The 24,195-nt window shown below is 42.2% G+C and overlaps 1 protein-coding gene across 5 annotated transcripts in view; it reads left to right on the top strand.

Annotated features, from left to right (window-relative positions):
• Positions 1-24,195, top strand: part of SH3RF3 (SH3 domain containing ring finger 3) — a 399,165-nt gene that overhangs the window by 121,974 nt on the left and 252,996 nt on the right. Inside the window, exon 2 of one of the 5 annotated variants that reach the window (XM_053920591.1) lies at positions 21,274-21,369. The exons of the other annotated variants lie outside the window; for them this stretch is intronic. Within the exon in view, the coding sequence (XP_053776566.1) occupies positions 21,367-21,369 (3 nt within the window). The 5' untranslated portion in view covers positions 21,274-21,366. The remainder of the gene's footprint in view (positions 1-21,273; positions 21,370-24,195) is intronic. 5 annotated transcript variants of the gene reach the window in all.

Raw genomic sequence — 24,195 nt, 5'->3', positions numbered from 1 at the left:
CCCATTTCAGCCTTGGTCATCTGTAATGTGTGAGGCCCATAAAGGATGAGTCCAGGTGGTAAAGCAGAATCATTAGTTAGATGCACCTCCCAGCACCCCAGGTCTGGTGCCACAGCTCTCCTTCCATGAGGCAGACCAGTGTGGAGGTCCCTCCTGTCCCTTGTCCTGCGTTGGAACACCCTGTTAGCTCTCCCCACAAAACACCTGCAGTCCTACCTCCTCTGGCCCTGGCCTTAAGTCCTCTTCCCTGGATGATAGAGCTGCCTCCTGTCTCTCTCCTACTTCCTGCCCTATCCCTGTGTGTATTTCCCCACAGTGGCTAGAGCGATTCTCTTAACACAGATGTCAGATTATGCCAGTTCTGGACTCCAACCCATCCCCCAGTACTGAGTATATGGTGGCAGAGAAGAAGCCAGAGCCTATTAAATGGCCTGGGAGGGCCAGTGCCTCTCTGTCACTTCTACCCTGACCAGCACCCTCTACCTGCTGCAATTGCACTGCCCTTGCCTTTCACGTAAATCACCAGGCAGGCTCCCACCTCAGGATATTTGCACATGCTATTCCCACCCTTGAAAACCTTTCCTTGCCCCCATGCCTCCCTCTCAGTGGGGGCTTCCCTGATCACTCTACCTAAAATTACAACCCTGCCTCCCTCAAGTACTTCCTGTTCCCTTTCCCTTAATTTTCTTTTCTGGAGAACTACTTACCATTTAGCCTTCTCTGTATGTTATTTGTATATTCTCTTATTATCTGTTTTTGCCCCTAAAACTTGAGGGAAAGTAGAGCAGAGATATTTTCCCATTTTGGTCACTGCTGTAAATCCATGTGAAGGGATGGTGCTTGCCACATAAGGCCCCCAACAAACTTGAGAGATTGCCCAAAGGCCACCCTAAGGGAAGTGCCAGCCTATGGGGCCTTTTGAGAGGAGGGGTCATCTCTGATTCACCCTCCAGGTCTTTGAGGGTGGGCTGCTCTACAGGGAGGCTCTGAGAATCCCTAGGGAGTGCCATTGCCTTTTATGTCTTAAATTTCCCTCCTGGGAGCTTGCAGGAAACCTTGAGTTATAAGGTGCTTCTTTTGCTCTATACTCAAGGAATCTAAAGGCTAGTTCTATCTGGAATGTTCTAAACAATTGGGGGATGAAAAGCAAATCCTGAAGCAATCTTTTCTTTGTTTGCTGTCTGCTCTGAGCTAATTTATTGGCTGATTAAAGTGTTTCCAGAACCCAGCATGCACAACCAGGCTGAACATTCTGAGAGGAAATTGTAGAACTGCCCAATTACAAGTAGGGTGTGCAGAGCCAAGTAATAAAGGAATAAGATGATAAAGCTTAAAGCAGGTAAGGATTTGTTCTGTTCATTCCACAGTGTGCAGTCCGGTGAGTGCTCGTGTGTATGAGAGCTGGTACTGTGCTGGGTGACCAGCTGCTCCATGGGTGAGAGCACGGGTACAGTGCACATGGTCCTTGGCCTATGTGAGGAAGATGTCACCGCATGTTCTAGGCATGCCAGGCATCCACATCCAAGGTAGGCAGCCAAGGGGGTGATCAGTGAGGTAAATTGGGAAGCTATTCTTCCTCTCTCCATCATTTTCTTCCTCCTTTTCCTGCCTGCAAACCAATTGAACTGCAGACTCTCCACCTGACAGTGGACTTCCCTGGGCGGCTGCCCACAGTCCCTTTCTCATTAATGTGTGTGTGCTCTATGAGCCCACAGTTCTCCTTACCTTCCTTAGCTTTTGCTAGATTGGAACAGCTCTCAAAACAGGCAGAGTGTCTGGTCTCCGCACCTCCTCATGACCCTTGCAGGGCCATACTCCGTGCAAGTGCGGGACAGCAGCCAGCTACCGCTGACTCCTGGCTTGGCTACCTCTGGAATGCTGGAAGCTTGATAATCCTGGTTCAGTCTCTGCTTCCTCATCTGCACAAGGGGAGAGCAGATACCTTAGAGTTCAAGCATTAAATAAGGTGCCCAGTATATGAAGTGCCCAGTGCAGTAGACACTCAGTAAATAATAATTGCTATTTCGGTACCTATGAGATACCTGCTTATTTGCTTCAGGGGAATTGTCCTGGTTCCTATGGACAGAACAAGTCTTAGTCAAGTGTGTTGGAGCATTTGCACCTCTGTACACATATGCCTTTTGCATATATATGTGCAGTGTGTGTGGTATGTCTCTGTGCCTGTGCGTGGTGTATATACTGTATATGTGTCTATGTATGTGTGTTGGAGAGGTATGTGTATGTGTGAGGTGTGTCTGTGTATATGTATGTATGCTGTGTGTGTTTGGGTGTATGGTGTCTGCGTGTGTGTATGTGTAGTTTGTGTGCTATGTGGGTGTGGGTACACATGCAGTTCCTCTCCTTGCATACATGCTCCCTGACCCAGGCCAGGCACGGACCTCGCTGTTCCTTTGCCCAGAAGGTCAGCCCAGTACTTCAACTGAACTCCTTTATTTTTGAGGAGGAGGAAGTGATTTAGCAAAGGCCCTTGATTAAAATATATTTGTAAAGCTATTCTTGGGAGGATGGCCTCATTAACACATCTTTCTTATCATCATTCTGGCCCTGTCTTGCCTCTTTAGGATATTTGAAAAGTTCAGGCCAGAGAGAGATTTGCTCTCAAGGATGTTCCTCCAAGTAGCTACTAAAGCTTTGGGGGTCAAAATGTGCCATTCCTTTCAGCTCTCAGCCTCCTGCCCACTCCATTTGAGCAGTGTCATTTCCAGGGTCCAGATGACACAGTTCAGGTTCTGTCAGGAAGCCACATGATGCCTTGTCCTGTGCTGCTGCTCTTTCCAGAGGTTTTAGTGTCTGAAGGTTCTGCCCACTTTCTTCTCCCCTCCCCAGCTGTGAACATGAGGCAGGATCGAGGTTTTTTTATTTAGTTAATTTTTGAGATAACATTTGTTGATAACATTATATAAATTTCAGGTGTACAACTTTGTAATATGACGTCTGTGTGCTTTATGTCTGCTCACCACCTGAAAAGTCTAGTCTGTTTCCATCACTGCCTATTTGATCCCCTTTACCCTCCTCACTGTCCCCCAGCCCCTTGCCCTATGCTAGCCATCATTCTGTTGTCTGAGTCTATTGGTTTTTTAATTTAGTTTAATTTTTTCCTTTGTTGTTGACATTATTACAGAGGTCCTCATTTCCCCCATGCCTTTACCTGCCTTTACCCAGCCCCCACCTCCCCTCTCTCAGGCTATCACCACACTGTTGCCTGTGTCCATGGGTTATACATATGTATTGTTTGCCTAATCCCTTTACCTTCTTTCATCCAGTCCCCCGCTTCTCCTCTCCAACAGTTGTTAGTCTGCTCCATGTATCCATGCCTCTGTTTCCATTTTGCTCGTCAGTTTATTTTGTTCACTAGAGTCTACATAAATGTGAGATCATATAGTATTTGTATTTCTCTGGTTAGTTTATTTCACTTAGCATAATAATCTCTAGGTCCTTCCAGGCTGTTGCAAAAGGTAAGATTTCCTTCTTTTTATGGCCATGTAGTACTCCATTGTGTAAATGTGCCACAGCTTTTTATCCACTCATGTACTGATGGGCAGTTAGGCTATTTCCAGACCTTAGCTATTGTAAATAACACTGCAGTAAACATAGGGGTGCTATATTCTTTTGAATTGATGTTTCAAGATTCTTAGGATATATGTTTAAAAGTGGCATCGCTTGGTCAAAAGGCAATTCCATTTTTAATTTTTTGAGGAAGCTCCGTACTGTTTTCCACAGTGGCTGCACCAGTCTGCATTCCCACCAACAGTGCACAAGGGTTCCCTTTTCTCCACATCCTCTCCAACACTTGTTCTTCTTTTATTGGCAGGTGTGAGGTGATATCTCATTGTTTGTTGTGTTTGTTGCTTTTTGTTCTTTATTCCACATATGAGTGAAATCATATAGTTTTGCCCTTTTCTGTCTGACTTATTTAACAAAACACTCTTAAGATCCATTCATCTTGTTGCAAATGGCATTGTATTTAATCTTTTTATAGCTTAGTAGTATTCCATTTTATATATATACACCACTTCTTTATCCAATCATCCATCAAAAAAACACTTGGGTTGTTTCAATGAATATATGGTGCATATATCTTTAATAATAAGTGTTTTTAAGTTTTTCAGGTAAATACTCAGAAGAGGGATTGCTGGGTCATATGGTTGCCCTATTCTTGATTTTTTGAGGGACCTCCATATTTTTTTTCATAGTGACATTTTTTTGAGTAAAACTATTTTCAGGCATAGCCTGTGGCAGCCAGTGAGTTTGGTGATCCTGAGATGCTTTCTGTTACCTTCTGAGAATCAAGAAAGAAAGCTCAACTCTTCTTGTACAAGTAACAAGGCACAGGCTGCTACACAGGTCTGGCAGACATAAGGGGGAAGAACAGAGCCATGCGTTCAAGCTTGGGAGGCCTGCCTTCTAGCCTGCCTGCATGGCTGCTAGGCACCCTCTGTCCCCGCTCTTTGGGCGGTTTCCCGGGTCTCCTCTCTCCTTACTCTAGGGTGTGAGTGGTACCAATGATTGCTCTGAGAGACCAGTCAGCTGAAGTTGTCACCCCTCATTACAACTGCCCTTATCTTGTTAGTACACATACTTTAGAGCTGAGCTATCCAATGAAGTTTTAAACTATTCAGAGTTGAATGTAAAGTAATTTGAATTAGATTTAAGTGCTTGAATTAGATTCAAGCACTTTTCAAGTGCTTGAGAGCTAGTGACCACTGTCCTGGGCAGCACAGATTTGGGCATTTTCATCATCTCAGAAGTTCTCTATCTGGTGCTGCTGTGGAGTGTGGGAGGCTTGGCCCAACTCCTTGTCTTTGAATTGGGCCACATAGGGCCAAGAGTGTACCCAGCCAGTGGACATAACCTCCTGGTTCATCTGGCCTCTCCTTGTGCAGTCAGCCATTGTCCTACAATATAGTTATTGTTTTGACCCAGACTTAAAATCTACTTAATAATAATGTCGGTCATGCTCATTGGCAGTCTCTTGCCACCTCCCTCCCCCACACAGTGGCAGGATTATATATAGTAGAGGCCAAATGAGCCCTTGAATCAGCTTGACAAGGGTAGTCAAACCCCCAAACAAGTATTGAACTAAATTTGTTTGAGCTCTTTGAACTAATATGGACTAGGGAAACCTTGTGCATGGTGGGAGAATCCCCAGGCCAGTGCCCTGAGGATTCCAGGGTTGACAAAATAGGTTAATATCAAGAATGCAGATGTGAAGGGCCCAACTCCAGCCTGAATTTCCAGCTTTCTTTTGTGACCTGCTTGGCCTGCTGCAGAGCAAGGCGTTTTATCACCACCTTGTTCAGCCCCACACTTGCCAACAGTGACAGGTAGACCCCATGCTCAGAGAGCATGGAGGAAAACCACTCTGCTAGTAGATGCAGTCTATTTCACTTCAGCTGCAAGGGTGGCTGGACTGGGAGGGACCACCACAGGACCAATGCAAGGAGAGACAGGGCTCCCCCATCCCCAGGCCTGGGGCAGCTGCGATTGGTAGATGCTGGGGAAGAGCAGCGCCCAGAGTGGTCTTTGGAGACACATAGCTACTGAGGAGACAGGTCAGAGCTAAAAGCCGGCTGCCTGGTTTCAGTCCTATCTGTAAGAGCAGCATCAACTTATAAAAAGGAGCAGGTAGTCTGTTCATTCCCTAATTTATCAAGATATCTGGTCACTTGGGAATTTCTCCATTGGGTGTTTCTCCACCTGAATGATATCTGGGTGTTTGCAGTGAAGTTGTACCTATAATACTTTTTATTACTTCAGTAGCACCCATCTCTTAGGGAGGAGTCCACAGTGGAGTGTGTTGAGCTTCTGTGTTAGTTCTCAGACTTGTGACTGTTGCTTTTTCTTCAATTTGGTGCATTATAGTAAAGTAGAAGTCTTTTTCCTGAGGTACATTATAGAAATCTCCTAGACGATGAAGTGCTTTTTTTGTTTGTTTGTTTACTGCTCACAAGAGGCATTACTGTCCCTCAGCTTGCATTTTCCCTTCATTCTCCTCACAGGGGCCACTGAGTATTGTAAGCCAAGAAATAGAATAGAAAAGATTTCAACCTCCTAAGAAGGTGCCTGGGATTGTCCAGCTACATTGTGCAGGTGTAGCCCCACCTGCTGGTCTGAGCTGATAGAGAGGACGGAGCAGAGAGCCCGGGCAGGCCTTGATGTGGCTGGCCTATCTGTGTGCAGGGTTTCCTCAGTTTCCTTCCTTTCTTGCAGCATGTAGCTGAGACTGGAGAGTGCAGACACCCTAGCAGCACCCCTGAGCAGCTGCTATAGCTTGCAGAGTGGTCTCAGAGGCAGGGGTCCTCGGTGGCTCTAATTCAGACAAGTACATGTGACAACAGAAAGAAGTTCACATGGGGCCTTGGGCATGCTGGGTGCCCTGAGCTCCACCCTTTGGGCAGTTGCCCAGTGTTTTGTTCCTTGCTCACTCGGCACAGTGTTTATTGAGCTCTCACTAAGTCCAGGCAGTTCAGACATAAGAGCGACTTCAGGAGTGGCTTACTCCCTCTGTCAGGTTCACACCAGCCACAGTGGGATGTGTGAGGGAAATTGCTTCCTGCTGATATGGGAAGCAACTATCACATCATCTGCATTTCGCCTGCAGAAAAAGCCATGTTGGCAGGGTCCATTCAACAGTTGGGGCAGACCTCCTCTAAGAGGCGATGTGGTTAGGAAGCTCAGTCCTCAGGAATATCAGGTGTGGGCTGGGACGTGGGCTTGTAGCTGCCCTGCAATGCTGTCTGACGGTCCTGTGCACTTGGGCCCCTTGCAGGACTCTTTGCCCACCTGGGAAAACCCATGTGCTGGCAGCACATGGCAAAGCTTAGTGACTCCCTGTGGGAGCCTCCCAGTGCATCTGTTTCCATTCCTGCAGCAGGCAGTAGAGGGCAGAGCAGAATGAAAGAGTTTTCAGGAAAAACATTCTCAGAGTGAGGCCAACAGGAATCTTCACAGGTTTCCCCACATGTCATCAAGTACCTTCAGACTATTGGGGGTAAGAGAAAGGGGCCACACTGCTGCCCAGATGGCCCTTCTTAGCACCTGATGGTGTGGCACAGTAGGAACACAACAGATGACAGGTACCTGGACACACATTTCTCCAACAGTGGTCCTGGGACTGCCCCCAAGGCAGCACCAGGACCTTTGCAATGGCATAGCCCTTGAGATAACACACTGTAGTTTTAGTGTGTATCCACCTGTAGGAGGCAGCGGGGCCATTACATGCCTCTGCCTCCCACGACCCATGGAGGCAGGGAGGCAGGTCTCTGTCCATGCATCTTGTACCTGCCTTGTGGATGTGCCCTCTGACTTTATATTAGCTGGCATTGTTCTTCCAGCAGAAAGACACATGTGTTGACCATGGTCCATTGTAATTTAAGTCTCAGAATGACTTCAGAGTAACCAGTCAACACCAAATGCACCCAGTAACCTAGGATGTTATTTAAGACAAATCCTGCCTGAAATGGCATTATCAAATTTCCTATTGTTTGGAGACTCCTTTAGGGGATGGTTCAGGAAGGAATTTAAAAACTACATGGCCATTTGATAGATTGGTTGATAGTATATCCACCTGAATTGCCAAAGCTTGGGTGTAATAGCAAAAGGGCTGAAGCATGGCGCCTGGATGTGTAGGGCACACTCTGGTTTTGTGATGTGGTCACAGAGGAGTAGTTTATTCGGTCATTTGTCATTTGGTGTGTACCACTTATGTAACATAATTAAAGGCAGCTGTGATACTTCAGCGCATTTTTAGCCTATAAATGAGAGAGTTCTAATGTTTATTTCTTTTTTTTAAGATTTTATCTATTTTTTTTTAGAGAGAGGGGAAGGGAAGGAGAGAGGGAAACACCAGTGTGTAGTTGCCTCTTGCGTGCCCCCTACTGGGGACCTGGCCTGCAACCCGGTCATGTGCCCTGACTGGGAATCGAACCAGCAACCGTTTGGTTCGTGGGTCAGTGCTCAATCTGCTGAGCTACATCAGCTAGGGCTAATGTGTATTTCTTGATTCTCTATGTAATCAACAGAAGTTCTGTATTTCTTATAGTATCTTGTAACAGAAAAATACTTGTGCCTGTCATACTGTTAATCAAATAATCAAATTTACTTTCCATTGCTGAGAGATGATTATTTGAAAATTAAATATAGATAAATATCTTTTCACAAAAATAGTTCAGTGCCTTGAAATTTATTTAGCCAAACTGATTTAATTAATTTTAAAGCTGTTTTTTTCCTCACCCGAGTTTATGTTTATTGATATTGGTTTGGTAGGGGGAGAGGGAGAGACAGAGAGAAGAAGAGAGAGAGAAACATCAATTAGTTGCCTCTGTATGTGCCAACTGTGATTGAACTTGCAACCTAGGTATGTGCCCTGACCTGGGATTGAACCTGCAGCCTGCAACCTTTTGGTGTATGGGATGGTGCTCCTACTAACTGAGCAACCCCCCAGGGCTGATTTAATTAAGTTCATGTTGTATTATATATGATGTTGCAGATGTTTTGCTCACATCATTACAGGAGCACTCTGCTAGGAGAAGTTAGGAAAGAACAGTTTTTTTAATCCTCACCTGAGGACATACACGCTTATTGATTTTAGAGAGAGGGGAAAGGAGGGATAGAAGGAGAGAAACATTGGCGTGAGAGAGAGACATCGATCGGTTGCCTCTCTCACATGCCCAACTGGGAATTCAACCTGTGACTTTGGTATGCACCCTGACCTGGAATCAAACCGGCACCCTTTCAGTTTATGGGTTGATATCCAACCAACTGAGCCACCCAGCCTGGGCAGGAAAGAAACATTTAAGGGCAAGCAGTCAACTATTCCTCTGCTTGGCTCCTCTCCATGTTTTATGCTATGGCTTGGAAAAGATGTACTTTTATCATAAAAGCAGTAGATGGTGGCAGGATGACTTAGTACTTGATTAGAGATCAAATCTATGGGAACCCTTTTCTGATTGCGATTCGCTAGTGGTTCTATTTTTCCTTGTCCAGCTTCACTTTGAATACAGCACTAGTTGCAAGTGGTGAGTGAGTCACTTCAAGGCTAATGTATGGCATAATCAGTGAACTTCACTAAAAGAGCAGTTTCTACTATTATTTAGTGTTATTTCTTAATGATACCTTCAAAGTTGTTTTCTGGTCCTCTACCCACAACTAGATGATCAGAAGGGGATAGAGTCACAGAGACTTGAAGGCTTGTATTTCTGTAAATCACAACCATGCTTTTATCAAAAATGCCCTTTGATACTAAGTCCAGGCCAGCAGATTTGAGGTGCTGCTGGTGCTGCCTTTTTTGTGAAGCTGACCTGGTGTCAAGGTGGCCTGTCCACCAATCAGATGTCAACCAGGGTAATATTGCACTGTGTGTTTCTTGGTTTCTTTTAGTGTTGTCGGTTCAAAGACATGCCAACTATCCAGAACGGTTAGTTTGGTTACTTCAAAACCCAAAATCTTAAGAAAAATGACAGTTTAATAAATGGAATATAATGGGTCTAAGGGACAAAAATAACTTTGCAACTCAGGTTCTAAATCTTTCCTTGTGGGGAAGGTCCTCACTCACAGTCAGCTTGTTCCTCTCTGTAATAATTCTAACAAGTTTAATTCTTGGATTTTTTATTTTTTATTGTGGTAAAATAAATGTAATATAAAATTCACTATTTTAACCACTTAAGGTATATAGTTCAGTGTCATTTAGAACATTTGCAGTGTTGTGCAATTGTTACCTCTGTCTAGTTCCAGAACACATTAAACTATTACTCCCACTCCCCCTCCTCCCAGTCCCTGGTAGCCTCTATTCTTTCTGTATCTACAAATTTCAGTGCTCTAGGTACCTCATATAAAAAGAATCATAGAGTATTTGTTCTTTAGTGTCTGGCTTCTTTCACCTACCATAATGATTTCAAGTTTTGTTACCAAAGCCAAATTTGTGTTCCTGAAAATTCCAAAGGTCAAAACTGAAAATGTCAGAGTTTGGCACAGGAAAAGTTTGTTGATGGAGAAGGCACCAACTGAGAAGATTGAAGCTCTAGTGGTGCCTCAAATCTATCTTGCTCTCTGGGCCAGTCCAAGGGTTTTTATGGCACTGGGGGAACAGATATACAGAAGTGCTGGTGGTGGTTTGGCCATTTGTGGTAAAAGGGCATCAACACCAGATTTTCCTGGACAATGGAACCTTGGAAAGCATTCCAGTGTTCAAGTTCTGGTTCTTCCCTGGTCCTTTGGTTCTGTGTGTGTGGGGGGGAGTGGGTGATGGGGTGAGACTTTGGTTCTAGGTGCAGCTGGTGGCCAAAGTTCTCCCTCTGCGTATGCCCTGGCTGCATGACTTGCATTCTTGGTCTGTTGTCTCTGAAGAGCCACTCAGTATCATCAAATAGGATGGGACCATATTGAGCTAGTTTTGCAGTTATATCATCCACATTGCAGTATGCATCAGAATTTCATTCCTCTTAACACTAATATTCCATTGTGTATATACAATGTCAACCTAAAAAAATATCAACTAGGTGTTTTGTCACCGAAAAGGATTTATTCAGGAAAAATTAAGAGTTGCGACTTGGGGCATGCAGACATGGCAAGCCACACGTACTGTCTGGTCTGCGTGCCAAGATGGAGGGGTATTTATAGAAGGGAATAGGAAGTTAAGGGAAGGGGAAGTTAAAACCGTAGAGCCTCACTGTAAACATAGAGTTCTTTCTGTACGGTTCTCATGTGTAGTGTTCTTGCAATTACATAGAGTGTGAGAACATCCATAAACCCTAGCCGCTCCCCTAGACCATCCTGACTGATTATGTTTGTGAAAAATTGTAGTTAGTCTTATTCCCCTCTTTTAATTGAGATCTTCCTCTGAAAGCATTGCTGATCAGTGGTCATCTCTTCCAACTTCAGCATCCTTTTGTCCCTTGATCTATATGGTTGTCCCTCGATCTATATAGGAAAGATGTGTATGGTTGTCGTCTCTCACATCAGAGGGAAGGTACATGGAAGGAATAGCTTGTGTCCAGGGTTAACAAGCAACAGGTGCAGAACTTAATAACAAGAAGAATTCAAAACAGAATTAGAACATAACAACCTAATGTACATAATGAATTTAAACTAGGAGCTCAAACCTGTAGATAATGGGACAAAGGCCATTATCATTTTGGAAAGATCAAAGTTCTTGATGTTGGATTCAAAGGTTCTCTCTATTCACAGTAGCTTAGGATGTATGAAAAAAGGCATGTCCCTTTTAAGGAAAAGAGAAAAAATGAAATAAGAATTAATAGTAAGAAAAGAATTGTACAGACCTGATTCAGTCATTTTGGCAATTTGTTTCCTTCAGCAGTCACCTGCTTTAGTTTTGACAGCTTCACTTTGAGGTCATGAGACCATGTGCAGGTCCAGGCAGGGTATGCTGCCTTCTTTAGATGTGGCGCACGTATCCTGGGTCTGCTCCCTGGAATCTAACAGCACAGTGGTTAGTCAGCAGGACTGAAAAGGGCCCTTCCAGGAAGGCTGAAGGGAATCCTCTTTTTGTTGTTGTTCAAATTCTTTTTTAAACAAATTTACTGAATGTATTGGGGTGATGATATTGGTTAACAAAATTATATAGGTTTCAAGGGTACAATTCTATAACACATCATCTGTATATTGTATTGTTTGCTCCAAACCCAAAGGAAAGTCTTCTGTCACCATTTATCCCCCCTTTACCCTCTGTTGTCTGTGTCTGGGAATTTTTTGTTTTGTTTTGCTTAATTCCTTCACCTATTTCACCAGCCCCCTCACTCCCTCCCCTCTTAAAGCTGTCAGTCTGTTTTCTGTATCTGTGGGTCTGTTTCTGTTTTGTTTGTTTGTTTCTTTTGTCCCATTCCACGTAAGAGTGAAATCATATGGTATTTATCTTTCTTTGGTTTATTTCACTTAACATAATACTGTCTAGGTCCATCCATTCTGGCACAAAAGATTTCCATCTCTTTTATAGCTGAGTAGTATTCCATTGTGTAAATGTATTACAGCTTTTTTATTCACTAATCTACTGATGGGTGCTTAGGCTGCTTCCAAATCTTTTTTTTTAAGATTTTATTTATTTATTTATTTTGTTTTTAGAGAGAGGGGAAGGGAGGGAGAAAGACAGGGAGAGAAACATCAATGTGTTGGTACTTCTCGTGTGTCCCCTACTGGGGACCTGGCCCACAACCCAGGCATATGCCTTCACTGGGAATCAAACCGGAGATCCTTTGGTTCATAGGCCAGCACTCAATCCACTGAGCCACATCAGCCAGGGCTGCTTCTAAATCTTGGCTAAATAAATAAATAGTGCTGCAGAGAACATAGGGTTGCTTATATTCTTTCTAATCACTGTTTCAGGATTCTTAGGATATAGTCTCAGAAGTGAAATCCCTGGGTCATACAACAGTTTCATTTTTAATTTTTTGAGGTAACTCCATACTGCTTTCCACAGTGCCTGCACCAATCTGCATTCCTACCAACAATGCACAAGGGTTCCCTTTTCTCCACATTCTCACCAGCACTTGTTGTTTGTTGATTTATTGATGGTAGCCATTCTTGTAGGAGTGAGGTGATAGCTCCATGTGGTTTTAATTTGCATCTCTCTGATGATTAGTGGTGTTAAGCATCTTTTCATAAGTCTATTGGCTATCTGTATGTCTGCTTTGAAGAATAGAAGTGTCTGTCTATTCATGTCCTTTGTTCATTTTTAATTGGATTGTTTGTATTCTTGGTGAGGAGTTGTATAAGCTCTTTATAAATTTTGGATATTAACCCCTATGTTCTCCCATTCAGCAGGTTGTCTTTTCATTTTGTTGATGATTTCCTTTGCTTTGCAAAAACTTCTTAGTTTGATGTAGCCTGATTTATTTTTTCTTTTCTTTCTTTTAATATTGCTATGAGAATGTCTGAGATTTTTACTGTCCATGTTTCCTTCTAGGATTTTTATGGTTTTGAGTCTAACATTTAAATGTTTAATCCATTTTGAGTTTATTCTTGCATATGATGTAATAAGGTGGTCTAGTTCCATTTTTTTGCATGTATCTGTCCAGTTTTCCCAACATCATTTATTGAATAGACTTTCTTTAACCCATTATGTTCTTGCCTCCTTTGTTAAATATTAACTGATGATAAAGGCATGGGCTGATTTCTCAGATCTCTGTTTTCTTCCATTGATCTATATGTCTGTTTTTATGTCAGTACAATGCTGTTTTGATTACTATGGGTTTGTAGTATAGTTTGATATCAGGTAGCATGATTCCTCCCAATTTGTTCTTTCTCAAGATTGCTGTGACTATTCAGGGTCTTTTGTGGTTCCATATAAATTTTTGCAATATTTGTTCTAGTTCTGTGAAATATGCCATTGGTATTTTAATGGGAATTGCATTGAATCTATAGTTGGCTTTTGGTAGTATGGACAAAACAGTATATACTTAACACTTATTTGTATCTTCTTCCATTTCTTTCTTCAGTGTCTTATAATTTTCCACATACAGGTCTTTTACATCCTTGGTTAAATTTATTCCTAGGTATCTTTCATGCAATTATAAATGGAGTTGTTTTTTAACTTTCCCTTTCTTGTAGTTCATTATAGGTGTATTAAAATGCAACCAATTTCTGAATATTTTATATCCTGCTGCTTTATCCATTCCGATAACATATGGGCAGAATCTTTAAAGTTCTCTATGTACAGTATCATATCATCTGCAAATAATGACAGTTTTACTTCTTTATTTCCAATCTGGATGCCTTTTATATCTCCTCCTTGTGTGATTGCTGTGGTAGGACTTCCAGTACTATGTTACATAAGAGTGGTGAAAGTGGACATCCCTGTCTAATTCCTGATCTTAGGGGAAACATATTTATTTTTTTGCCTGTTGAGTTCGATTTTGGCTGTGGGTTTGTCATATATGGTCTGTATTATGTTGAGGTCTGTTCCCTTTATTCCCACTTTGTTAAGGGCTTTTATCATAAATGGGCGCTGGATTTTATCAAATGCTCTCTGCATCTGTTAATGTCCTCATGTGGTTTTTACCCATTTTTATGTGGTGTATCACGTTTATTGATTTGTGCATATTGTACCAACTTTGCATCTCAGTAATAAATTCCATTTGATTGTAGTGTGTGATTTTCTTAATGTATTACTGGATCAGGTTTGCTAATTATTTGTTGAGGGTTTTAGCATCTGTGGTTATCAGGGATACTGGCTTCTAATTTTCTTTCTTTGTAGTATTTTTACCTTGTTTTGGAATTCGGATAATGCTGACCTCATAAAAAGATCTTGGAAGTCTTCCTTTTTCTTGAATTTTTTGAAATAGTTTAAGAAGGATAGGTGTTAATTCTTCTTTGAATGACTGGTAAAATTCACCTGTGAAGCCATATGGTCCAAGATTTTTGTGTGCTGGGAGTTTTTTCATTACTGCTTCAATTTCATTAGTTGTTATTGATCTATTCAGATTTTCTGATTTTTTTAAATTAGCATATAATATATATTTTTTGTTTTTTTAAAATATATTTCTTGATTATGCTATTACAGTTGTCCCATTCCCCCCCCACTCCACTCCATCCTGCCCACCCCCTCCCTCCCACATTCCCCCCCTATAGTTCATGTCCATGGGTCATACTTACAAGTTCTTTGGCTTCTACATTTCCTACACTACTTTTACCCTCCCCCTGTCTATTTTCTACCTATCATCTAACCTATTTATTCTCTGTACCTTTCCCCCCCTCTCCCCCTCCCACTCCCCTATTGACACCCCTCCATGTGATCTCCATCTCTATGGTTCTGTTCCTGTTCTAGTTGTTTGCCTAGTTTGCTCTTGTTTTTGTTTTAGGTGTGGTCGTTAATAACTGTGAGTTTACTGTAATTTTTACTGTTCCTATTTTTTATCTTCTTTTTCTTAGGTAACTCCCTTTAACATTTCATATAGTAAGGGCTTGGTGATGATGAACTCCTTTAACTTGACCTTATCTGAGAAGCACTTTATCTTCCCTTCCATTCTAAATGATAGCTTTGCTGGATACAGTAATCTTGGATGTAGGTCCTTGCGTTTAATCTTGGGTAATGTAATGATGATGTGCCTTGGTGTGTTCCTCCTTGGGTCTAGCTTCTTTGGGACTCTCTGAGCTTCCTGGTCTTCTCGGAAGTCCATTTCCTTTGCCAGATTAGGGAAGTTCTCCTTCATTATTTGTTCAAATAAGTTTTCAATTTTTTGTTCTTCCTCTTCTCCTTCTGGCACCCCTATAATTCGGATGTTGGAACATTTCGAGATGTCCTGGAGGTTCCTAAGCCTCTCCTCATTTTTCTGAGTTCTTGTTTCTTCATTCTTTTCTGGTTGGATGTTTCTTTCTTCCTTCTGGTCCACACCGTTGATTTGTGTCCCAGTTTTCTTTGCATCACTATTGGTTCCCTGTACATTTTCCTTTGTTTCTCTTAGCATAGGCTTCATTTTTTCATCTGGTTTTCAAATAGATTCAACCAATTCTGTGAGCATCTTGATAACCAGTGTTTTGAACTGTGCATCCGATAGGTTGGCTATCTCTTCCTCGCTTAGTTGTATTTTTTCTGGAGCTTTGAAGTGTTCTGTCATTTGGGACATTTTTTTTTTTTTTTGGTCTTGGTGTGTCTGTTACTTTAAGGGGCGGAGCCTTAGGTGTTCCCTGGGGCGGGGTAACGCTGGTTGCTGCGCTGTGACGCTGTACGTGTGGGAGGGGCCGAGAGGGAGCAATGGCGTCCGCCTCACTCTCCTCTGGATTTCAATCTTTCACTCCCATACCCACAATCAAACTGGGCCCCTCTGGTGCTGGTTCCCGAGTGGGTGGGCCTGTGCACACTCTAGGCCCCTGTGGGTCTCTCCAAGGACCTCTCCGGTGAGGCAGGGAGTCTCTCCTGCTGCCGCCCCAACCCCCACGGGTGTTTTCAATCAGAGGTTTGAGGCTTTATCGACCCCCGCCCCCCCCCCCCCCCAAGCTGGAGCCCTGGGTTGCGCAGTCTGCCTCGCTCCCCTCCGTTCGCCCGGTTTATCTGTGAGTGAATGTGGGGCTGTGGGGTGCTACCCACAGCTCTGCCTGCCCCGTTCTCCGCCACTCTGAATCCGGCCCTCTGGGTTTATCTGTGCGTGAATGTGGGGCTGCAGGGTCTGGTAGTGCTTGTACTGCCTGCGCCGTTTGTCCCACACTCCGCCAGTCTGAGTCCCACCACAGCCACGTGAGTCCTCTCCACCCCGGTGCCCGTCTCCGCCCCTCCGACTGGTGTGGATGAATGTTTATTTTTTATTTCCTTAGTGTCGGACCCCCTTGCAGCTCGATTCTCTGTCAGTTCTGGTTGTGCGAGGAGGCGCGCAGTGTGTCTACCTACGCCACCATCTTGGTTCTCTCCTCTTTCATTTTTGATTTTTAAGTTTGGTCCCTCTGTCTGTTTTTTTCTTGATGAGTCTGGTTAAAGGATTGTCAATCTTGTTTATCTTTTTAAAGAACCAGCTCTTGGTTTCATTGATCTTTTTTATTTTTAGACTCTTTATTTTGTATAGTTCTTCTATGATTTTTATTATTTCCTTTCTTCTACTCACTTTGGGCTTAGTTTGTTTTCTTTTTATAGTTTATTCAAGTGTAAAGTTAGATTGCCTTTTTGAGATTTTTCTTGTTTCTTGTGGTAAGCCTGTAATGCTACGAATTCCCCTCCTAGGACTGCTTTTACTGTGTCATAGATTTTGGATTGTTGTGTTCTCATTTTCATTTGTTTTAAGGTATCTTTTGATTTCTTCCTTGATGTCATTGCTAACCCATTCACTGTTTAGTAACGTGATGTTTAGCCTCTGTGTATTTGTGTATTTTTTCAATTTTTGTCTTATGAATGATTTTTAGTTTCATACTGTTATGGTCAGAGAAGATGTTTGATATATATTTCGGTTTGTTTGTAATTTGTTGACACTTACTTTGTGTCATAACATGTGGTGTAGCCTAGAAAATATTCCATGTGTACTTGAGAAGAATGTATGTCCTGCTGCTCTGGGCTGAAATGCTCTGAAGATATCAATTAAACCCATCTGATCCAAAAAAGTGTGTCATTTAAGGCTGCTGTTTCCTTGTTGAGTTTCTGTCTTGAAGATTTGTCCACTGATGTCAATGCAATGCTAAAATCCCCTACTCTGACTGTATTTGACTGTATTACTATTGATCTCTCTCTTTATGTCCGTCAAGATTTGTTTTATATATTTAGGTGCTCCTTTAGTGGGTACACAAATATTTACAAGGGTTATATCCTCTTATTGAATTGATCCCTTTAATGAAAGAATAGGAGAAATACCCAGAAAAAGTTAAATGAATTGGCGGCAAGCAATTTACCAGAAAAATGCTAAATAAGAAAACACTAAAGTAGTTCATTACCACCAAACTAGTATTACAAGAAATGTTAAAGCATCTTCTTTAACAAGAAGAAGGGAAAAAACAGAATTTTAAATAATGGTTATAAGGAAGTTCAAGGAACTTAGTGAGAACTTCAACAGCTTGAAAAGGACATAAAAAACATAAAAAAAGAACTGATGAAAATGAAGACTACACTATATGGAACTCAGAAGCAATAAACAGTAGTTTACATGAAGCAGAGGATCAAATCAGTGATTTGAAAGACAGAGGAGAAGAAAACACCCAATCAGAGCAGCAAAGACAAAAAAGAATTTTAAAAGGTGAGGACAGTTTAAGGGGTTTATGGGACAACATGAAGCATAACAATATCCACATCACTGGGGTACAGAAGGAGAAGAGAGAGAGAGCAAGGGATTGAGAACCTATTTGAAGGAAAAGTGACAAAAATTTCCCTAACCAGGTGAAGGAAAAAGCCATACAAGCCCAGGGAGCACAATGTTTCAAACAAAATGGACCAAAGAGGACTACACCAAGACACATCATAATTAAAATGTCAAAGATTAAGACAAAAAGAGAATCTTAAAAGCAGCAAGAGAAAGGCAGTTAGTAACCTACAAGGGAGCTCCGGTCAGACTGTAAGTTGATTTCTCAACAAAAACATTTCAGACCAGAAGAGATTGGTATGAAATATTCAAAGTAATGAAAAGCAAAGACCTACAACTAAGACAACTTTACCCAACAAAGCTATCATTTAAAATTAAAGGAGAATTAAAGAGCTTCCCAGATAATAAAAACACTAAAGTAATTCATTACCACCAAATTAGTATTATAAGAAATGTTAAAGTATCTTCTTTAATAAGAAGAAGGGGAAAAAACAGGTGAACATAGGTATAAAAATAAAATGGTAATGAATACATACTATCAGTAATCACTTTAAATGTAAATGGCTTAAAAGCTTCAATCAAAAAACAGAGGGTAGCTGAATGGATAAGAAAACAAGTCCCGCATGTATGGTGTCTATAAGAGACCCATCTCAGAATGAAAGAGACACACAGACTAAAAATAAAGGAATGGAAAAAGGTGTTTCATGCAAATGGAGGGAATCTTTTTTTGACATGTCTTTTCCAGTAAACAAAATTTCCAGTTGTAGGGTATGGATTTTATGTATTTCATTTCCTTGGAGGACACTGTGATAAGATTGTTGTACCAAAGCATGATTATTCTTTTCTTTCTTTTTAGATTTTATTTATTAATATTTTTAGTGGAAGGGGAAAGGAGGGAGGAGGAGAGGGAGAGAAAAATCAATATGCAAGAGAAACATCAATTGGTTGCCTCTTGCATGCCCCCAGCCAAGGACCTGGCCCACAGCCCAGGCATGTGCCTGACTGGGTATCAAACTGGCGCCCTTTCAGTTCACAGGCCAGTGCTCAGTCCACTGAACCACCCCAGCCAGGGAGCATGATCATCTTCACTAGAACCCTTTACAGTATTGAAATGTGTCTCCTTTATCAGGTGTAGATTAAAAGAAGCAAGACCCAAATGCATGGGGCATCTTGAAAGTTGAAAGCTTGAGTCCCAAAAGCCGTGGACCTAAGATTTAAAAGGACTAATAGCAGTGCTTTTGGCCAAGGTATTTGAAGAGTTTTTACGAATTTTGCCAATTGAATCTTAATAATGCCATTAGTATGTTCAACTAAACATGAAGATTAAGGATGGTAAGCAAGTGAAAATGTTGCCAAGCAGCACACAGTTGTAGCACATGACCAGTATAATATGTTCCTCCATCACTATAGACTTTGAGAGGATTCCCCCAGGTAGGAATAATCTCATCCACTACAGAGTCATTAGCATGTCTACAAGACAAAGCTTCAATCCAGTAAGAAAACATACACATCATGACTAAAACATACTCATATCCATGAGACAGGGTCACTGTATTTGCCAAAACTTCAAATGGGTGTTATGCAATTTAAAACGTGCAGGGTCAGTGTGGTCAGGCTTGCTTGGGTTGTCCTTTGGACAGTTGGGACAATTAAGGTAGGCATCTTTCTCAGCCTTGTTAATATCACCCCCACGAATATTGATTCATGAATGTTGTCATTTTGTCAGTGGACCAGTGGTTTAATGCATGTACAGTAGTCAGGAGTGGAAATTTTAGAGATTCTAGTAGGATTGGGCTGCACAATTTTCTCTTCTTATCAAACCAAGCTATTGTTGGATTTCCAATTTTGTTTTTGTATATCTGAAGCGAATTATTGGGCTTCTCTGGACAGTTTTTATAGGCTGTCAACTGGGGAAACATCTTTTGGGGCCATGACAGAGTTTTGACTACTGCTGATGCCTTTTAAGGGCAGCATTCTTAGCAGAAATGTCAACAGGTGATTTCCTTTAGCTTCCAGAGATTCAAGCTTAGAATGTCCTGGGACCTTAATAATAGCTAAAGCATAAGGTAAAAATATAGCATTCAATAATTCCTGAACATATGGATCATTTTGAATTTTATCTCCATTGGAGGTAAGAAAACTATGTTGATTCTATAACATTCCAAAGTCATCAACTACTCCAAAGGTATATCTATAGTCAAGTATAAATGTTGATGGTTTTATCCTTTGTTAAAATGCAAGATCAAGTGAGGGCATACAGGGTGGGCAAAGTAGGTTTATCACAGAGTTTATTCTTCTATTTTAATTACTGTATTTTCCATATGAACAACTGGAAACCTACTTTCCCCCCACCTTGTATAATTTGTCCTGCTGTGTTGAAGTAGCCAAAAGCAAAGATCCTGCTTCAGCATCTTCAAAGGGGTTATAATGGCCTAACCAGAACAGTACTCAGCATTTTCATTATTTAAGTATGAACCATCTGTAAACCATGAGAAATCAGATTTACCAAGAGGAATCTCCTGCAAATTGTCATGAGGAGTTGGAGATGATTCCTCAGTGTCAGCAGTCATGAGGCACTTCATCAGTCTCAGAAGGGAGAAGAGTAGCTGGGTTAAGGTTATTACACTGTGAAAATCAGGTTCATAGCAAAGCTGGGAGGAGGGTAGAGAGACTTCTCCTATACCTCCTGCTTCCACATGCACATCCCCCATATCAACATCCCCCACCAGAGAGGAACATTTCTTAAAATCGATGAACCTACAGTAACATGTCATATCACCCAAAGTCCATAGTTTACATCATGTTTCACTTTTGATATTGTACATACACTCCATGGGTCTGGACAAAGGTATAAATGACATGTACCCATCATTATAGTCTCATACAGAGCAGTTTCACTGCCTTAAAAATCGTCTGTGCTCTGCAGATTCATCTCTTTCTCCTCCTGCCCCAATTCCTGGAAACCTCTAACCTTTTGACTGTTTCCATAGTTTTGTCATTTTAGAATGTGATGGAATTGCAGTCCTACAGTATATAGCCTTTCAGATTCACTTCTTTCATTTGCTGATATGTGTGTAAGATTTCTTCATCTATTTCCTTGGCTTGACAGCTTATTTGTTTTTAATGCTGGATAATATTCCATTATGTGGATGTTTATTTATCCATTCACCTACTGAAGGACATTTTGGTTGCTTCCAAGTAGCCAGTATGAGTAAAGCTGCTATGAACATCTGTGCACAGCTTTTGTGTGGACTTGTTTTCATTTTGTGTTTTTAATCTGTGGGGTCCAGGAGATCATAGCTGCACCTCCGACTTGGATGTACTTTCTTGGCAAGGTTGAAACCCTGGTTATAGTTTATGAGCTGATGGTGGTTCTGTGTTGCCTCCTACCCATGGTCAGCATTCTTTACTGACTCCACTCCCAGATCTGGGGAGTTAATTCCAAGAGAGAAGGGGCAGTGGGAGGAGAGTTGAAGTTCTTACTCTCTCTTCATCTATTGGACCTCAGTGAGGAATTTCTCTACCTCAGTCCTAGGAAGGACACCTCTCCCCCGGGTACCTCAAGCTCACTGGGTCAGAGAGAAGTGTGTTGTGTGGTCCAGGCTGCAGTAAGGACTCAGTTATGGTAAGTTTATGCTAGGCTTCAACTCCTCTGTTTTAATCCCCCTTCTAAGGTACAAGATCATCAGACGGTCCTCTTTGGTTTCTGTGAATTGCTGTCCCTGGGAAAAGAAAACTGACTAATGTTTAAATGATTTCAAATGCACAATATTAGTTACATGTTAAAATAAGAGGGATGCCTGCCCTTGGAGAAGAAACATTTCACCAAATATATTTCTGCCTAGGACATAGGAACAACCCCATCTGGCTGGTGTTTATTTTTCTAATGGAGGCAAATAACTGGAGTCTGAGTCAAGAGGAAAGATGAATATGGTCAGTAGCATCTCACTAGGCATGAGAACGGAGGGGCCTTGGGCAGGTTTGCCACCTTTACTGAGCAAAGCCACAGTGCATGGTAAAACCTGCATTTGAACTGAAGGCAGGTGTTGCAAAGTGGAGAAGACGGCTAGTAATGATTCTTACTACCCTATTTCACTAAAGCATGAGCGGTATAAATTTCTGTATGCAAAAAAACCCAAACACAAAAAAATAAACAACCTCCTTTTAAGATGCAAACCCACTGTGGTGATACTGAGAGTGAGAGTGAAATCCTAGTCTAAATTCAGATTAAGCAAAACATAAGCATTTGACAAATACCAAAATTGTAAAGTTGTGCAAGCAGAAGAGTCACTTTGAAATCTGAAGCTGAGGCCCAGATGTTTAGGAGTATTTCCATGCCAGTTCCTCCTAGTGTGACTGCTGCATACCTCCCAGATGTGAAAACCTTACTCCCAGATGCCTACCCTGCGCCAGTTTATTGTACATACTGCATGTGAGGAGGGAGCACCACTGAGCGTTGGTTGATTAAGAGAGAATTGTACAAGGGGAATAAGCCAGAGAGCTCTGAAACATGCATTATTCGAATTGATGTCAGACAGCTGTGGGTTGCTTTTGTGGGTATATTAGTTCAAAGGCAGGGTGGATCTAACCAGGCTCTGGCAGGGACCTTTGGCATGCTGGGAGTCGGGACAGCATGTCCTTTAGCTTTAGGTCTGCTGTTGAGACTGAGGTCCCTATGAAGTCATTATGACCCAACTAGACCATTTGCAACCAAATGGTACCACAAAAAGCTGGTTCTAGGAGGAGCCCAGGTGCTGAACTTTCTGCTGTTGGCCATCCAATCTAAAGACAAAGCCTTTAAGATAAGCTCCAATGAGTGTGGCCTGAGGCCACTCCCTCAGCTCAAAGGCAGAGAGTGGCTTTGAAAGAAAGACAGAGGAGTCTGAAACCAAACCCATCTGGAATGTCTTACCTCCTGTAGGTATCCAAGTGGATTCAATATTCACTGAAAGTTTACTTCAAAATTTATCTGAAAACATCATTGTTTAAAGTATGTATTCCATAACAGAATAAAAGCACTGGTCTGGCTGAGATTACAGCTAGGGAATGAATGTGTGACCCTATACAATTTTCTTAATATTTCCGAACCACAAACCCTTGACCTGAAAAGTAAAAACTAATATCACCTATCTTGCTGGTTTTTAAAATGAGGATTAGAATGTTTGTAAAGCATCTAAGATTGTTTCATAAGTGTTACTAATAAGAAATAATACTCATTCCTTGGAGGCTACTGCCTGGGAATGGACAGAAATTTTAGCCTCCAACTGAGGTCTTGGAATGAGATGGAGAGCTTAGCCTCCACCTGCATGCTGGTCGGGCATCAGCCCCAGTGGGAGGCTCTTTTGATCTATCCCCTGAAGTCCATAGCTGCTGAGATTCCTGCTGCAAAGGGGAAAGCTGAATGTACCCATCCTGAATCAGCAGTATGCCCCCTAGAGGAAGCAAGTGCTGAGGTCTCTGGCACAGACTAAAGGGGTTGGCTTTGAGCAGGGGTTACTCTCCTGTCACTGAGTGTGGCCTACAGATTGTGACACTCACAAGTGGGAAAACCACTACCCTTTTCTCAACAGGACTGGGCTCAGCCTGCAGTCTCTCATCAAAAGGCTCAGCAGGGAGACCGGGTAGCCTCATGGAGGGGCATAATGGCTCAAAGGTGGAGGCAGACTTCAGGGAGCTTTGAGTCTTATGCAGAGATGCCACCATCACCAAGCAGGAAAAAGCTTGCTCTCATACATAGATTAGCTCCTCACAGGCACACACAGGTCCAGTAGACACAGACACAAACAGTAAACAGTGTGGTAGCTGCAGACAGGTAGCCCAGGGCCAGTCACATACAACATTTGACAGTGACCTGTATCTGAACCAACAAAACAAGTGGGGGGCTTCAGCCCACACCAAAGCTCAAACCAAATAACCACACAATCAGTACACCTGAAGGGGGACTTTTGCAGGGTCCAGGCCCTGCTGGGAACAACACTACATGAAAGGGTAACCCCTGCACAGCGTCTCACACATGGAGGTTGAAGTTTACCCTTACAGTTTCCCAGCCTGAAGGGATAACTCTATCCACAAAAGAGCCAAAAACATTCAAGACTCAACTATAACAGGAGGGATGCTCCTGTGGTAGGTATATTCCTGGACCATGGAGTTCAGATGTTCTGAAGAATTGTGCCACTGACTCCAGCAAGACACCTTTATCATAAAACTATCAAAGCAGTTTGGAAGACATAACACACCTACCCAATACACAGTGATCAAATGGGGCAACAAAGAAAAAATGTCCCAAACAAAAGAACAACAGAAATCCCCACAAAAAGATTTGAAAGAAGTAAGTGAAATGAAAGCAACCCAAATGCCAGATGCAGAGTTTAAAATAATGGTTAATAAGGATGCCCGAGGACCTTAGGGGAAGAATGGATGATCTCAGTGAGAACTTAAATAAAGAGACAGT

Source organism: Desmodus rotundus, chromosome 3 (genome assembly GCF_022682495.2).
Source record: "Desmodus rotundus isolate HL8 chromosome 3, HLdesRot8A.1, whole genome shotgun sequence".
In the NCBI taxonomy this organism is placed as follows: domain Eukaryota; kingdom Metazoa; phylum Chordata; class Mammalia; order Chiroptera; family Phyllostomidae; genus Desmodus; species Desmodus rotundus.
The sequence above is the reverse complement of the archived record's forward strand: the minus strand, read 5'-3'. Positions and strand labels throughout refer to the sequence as shown.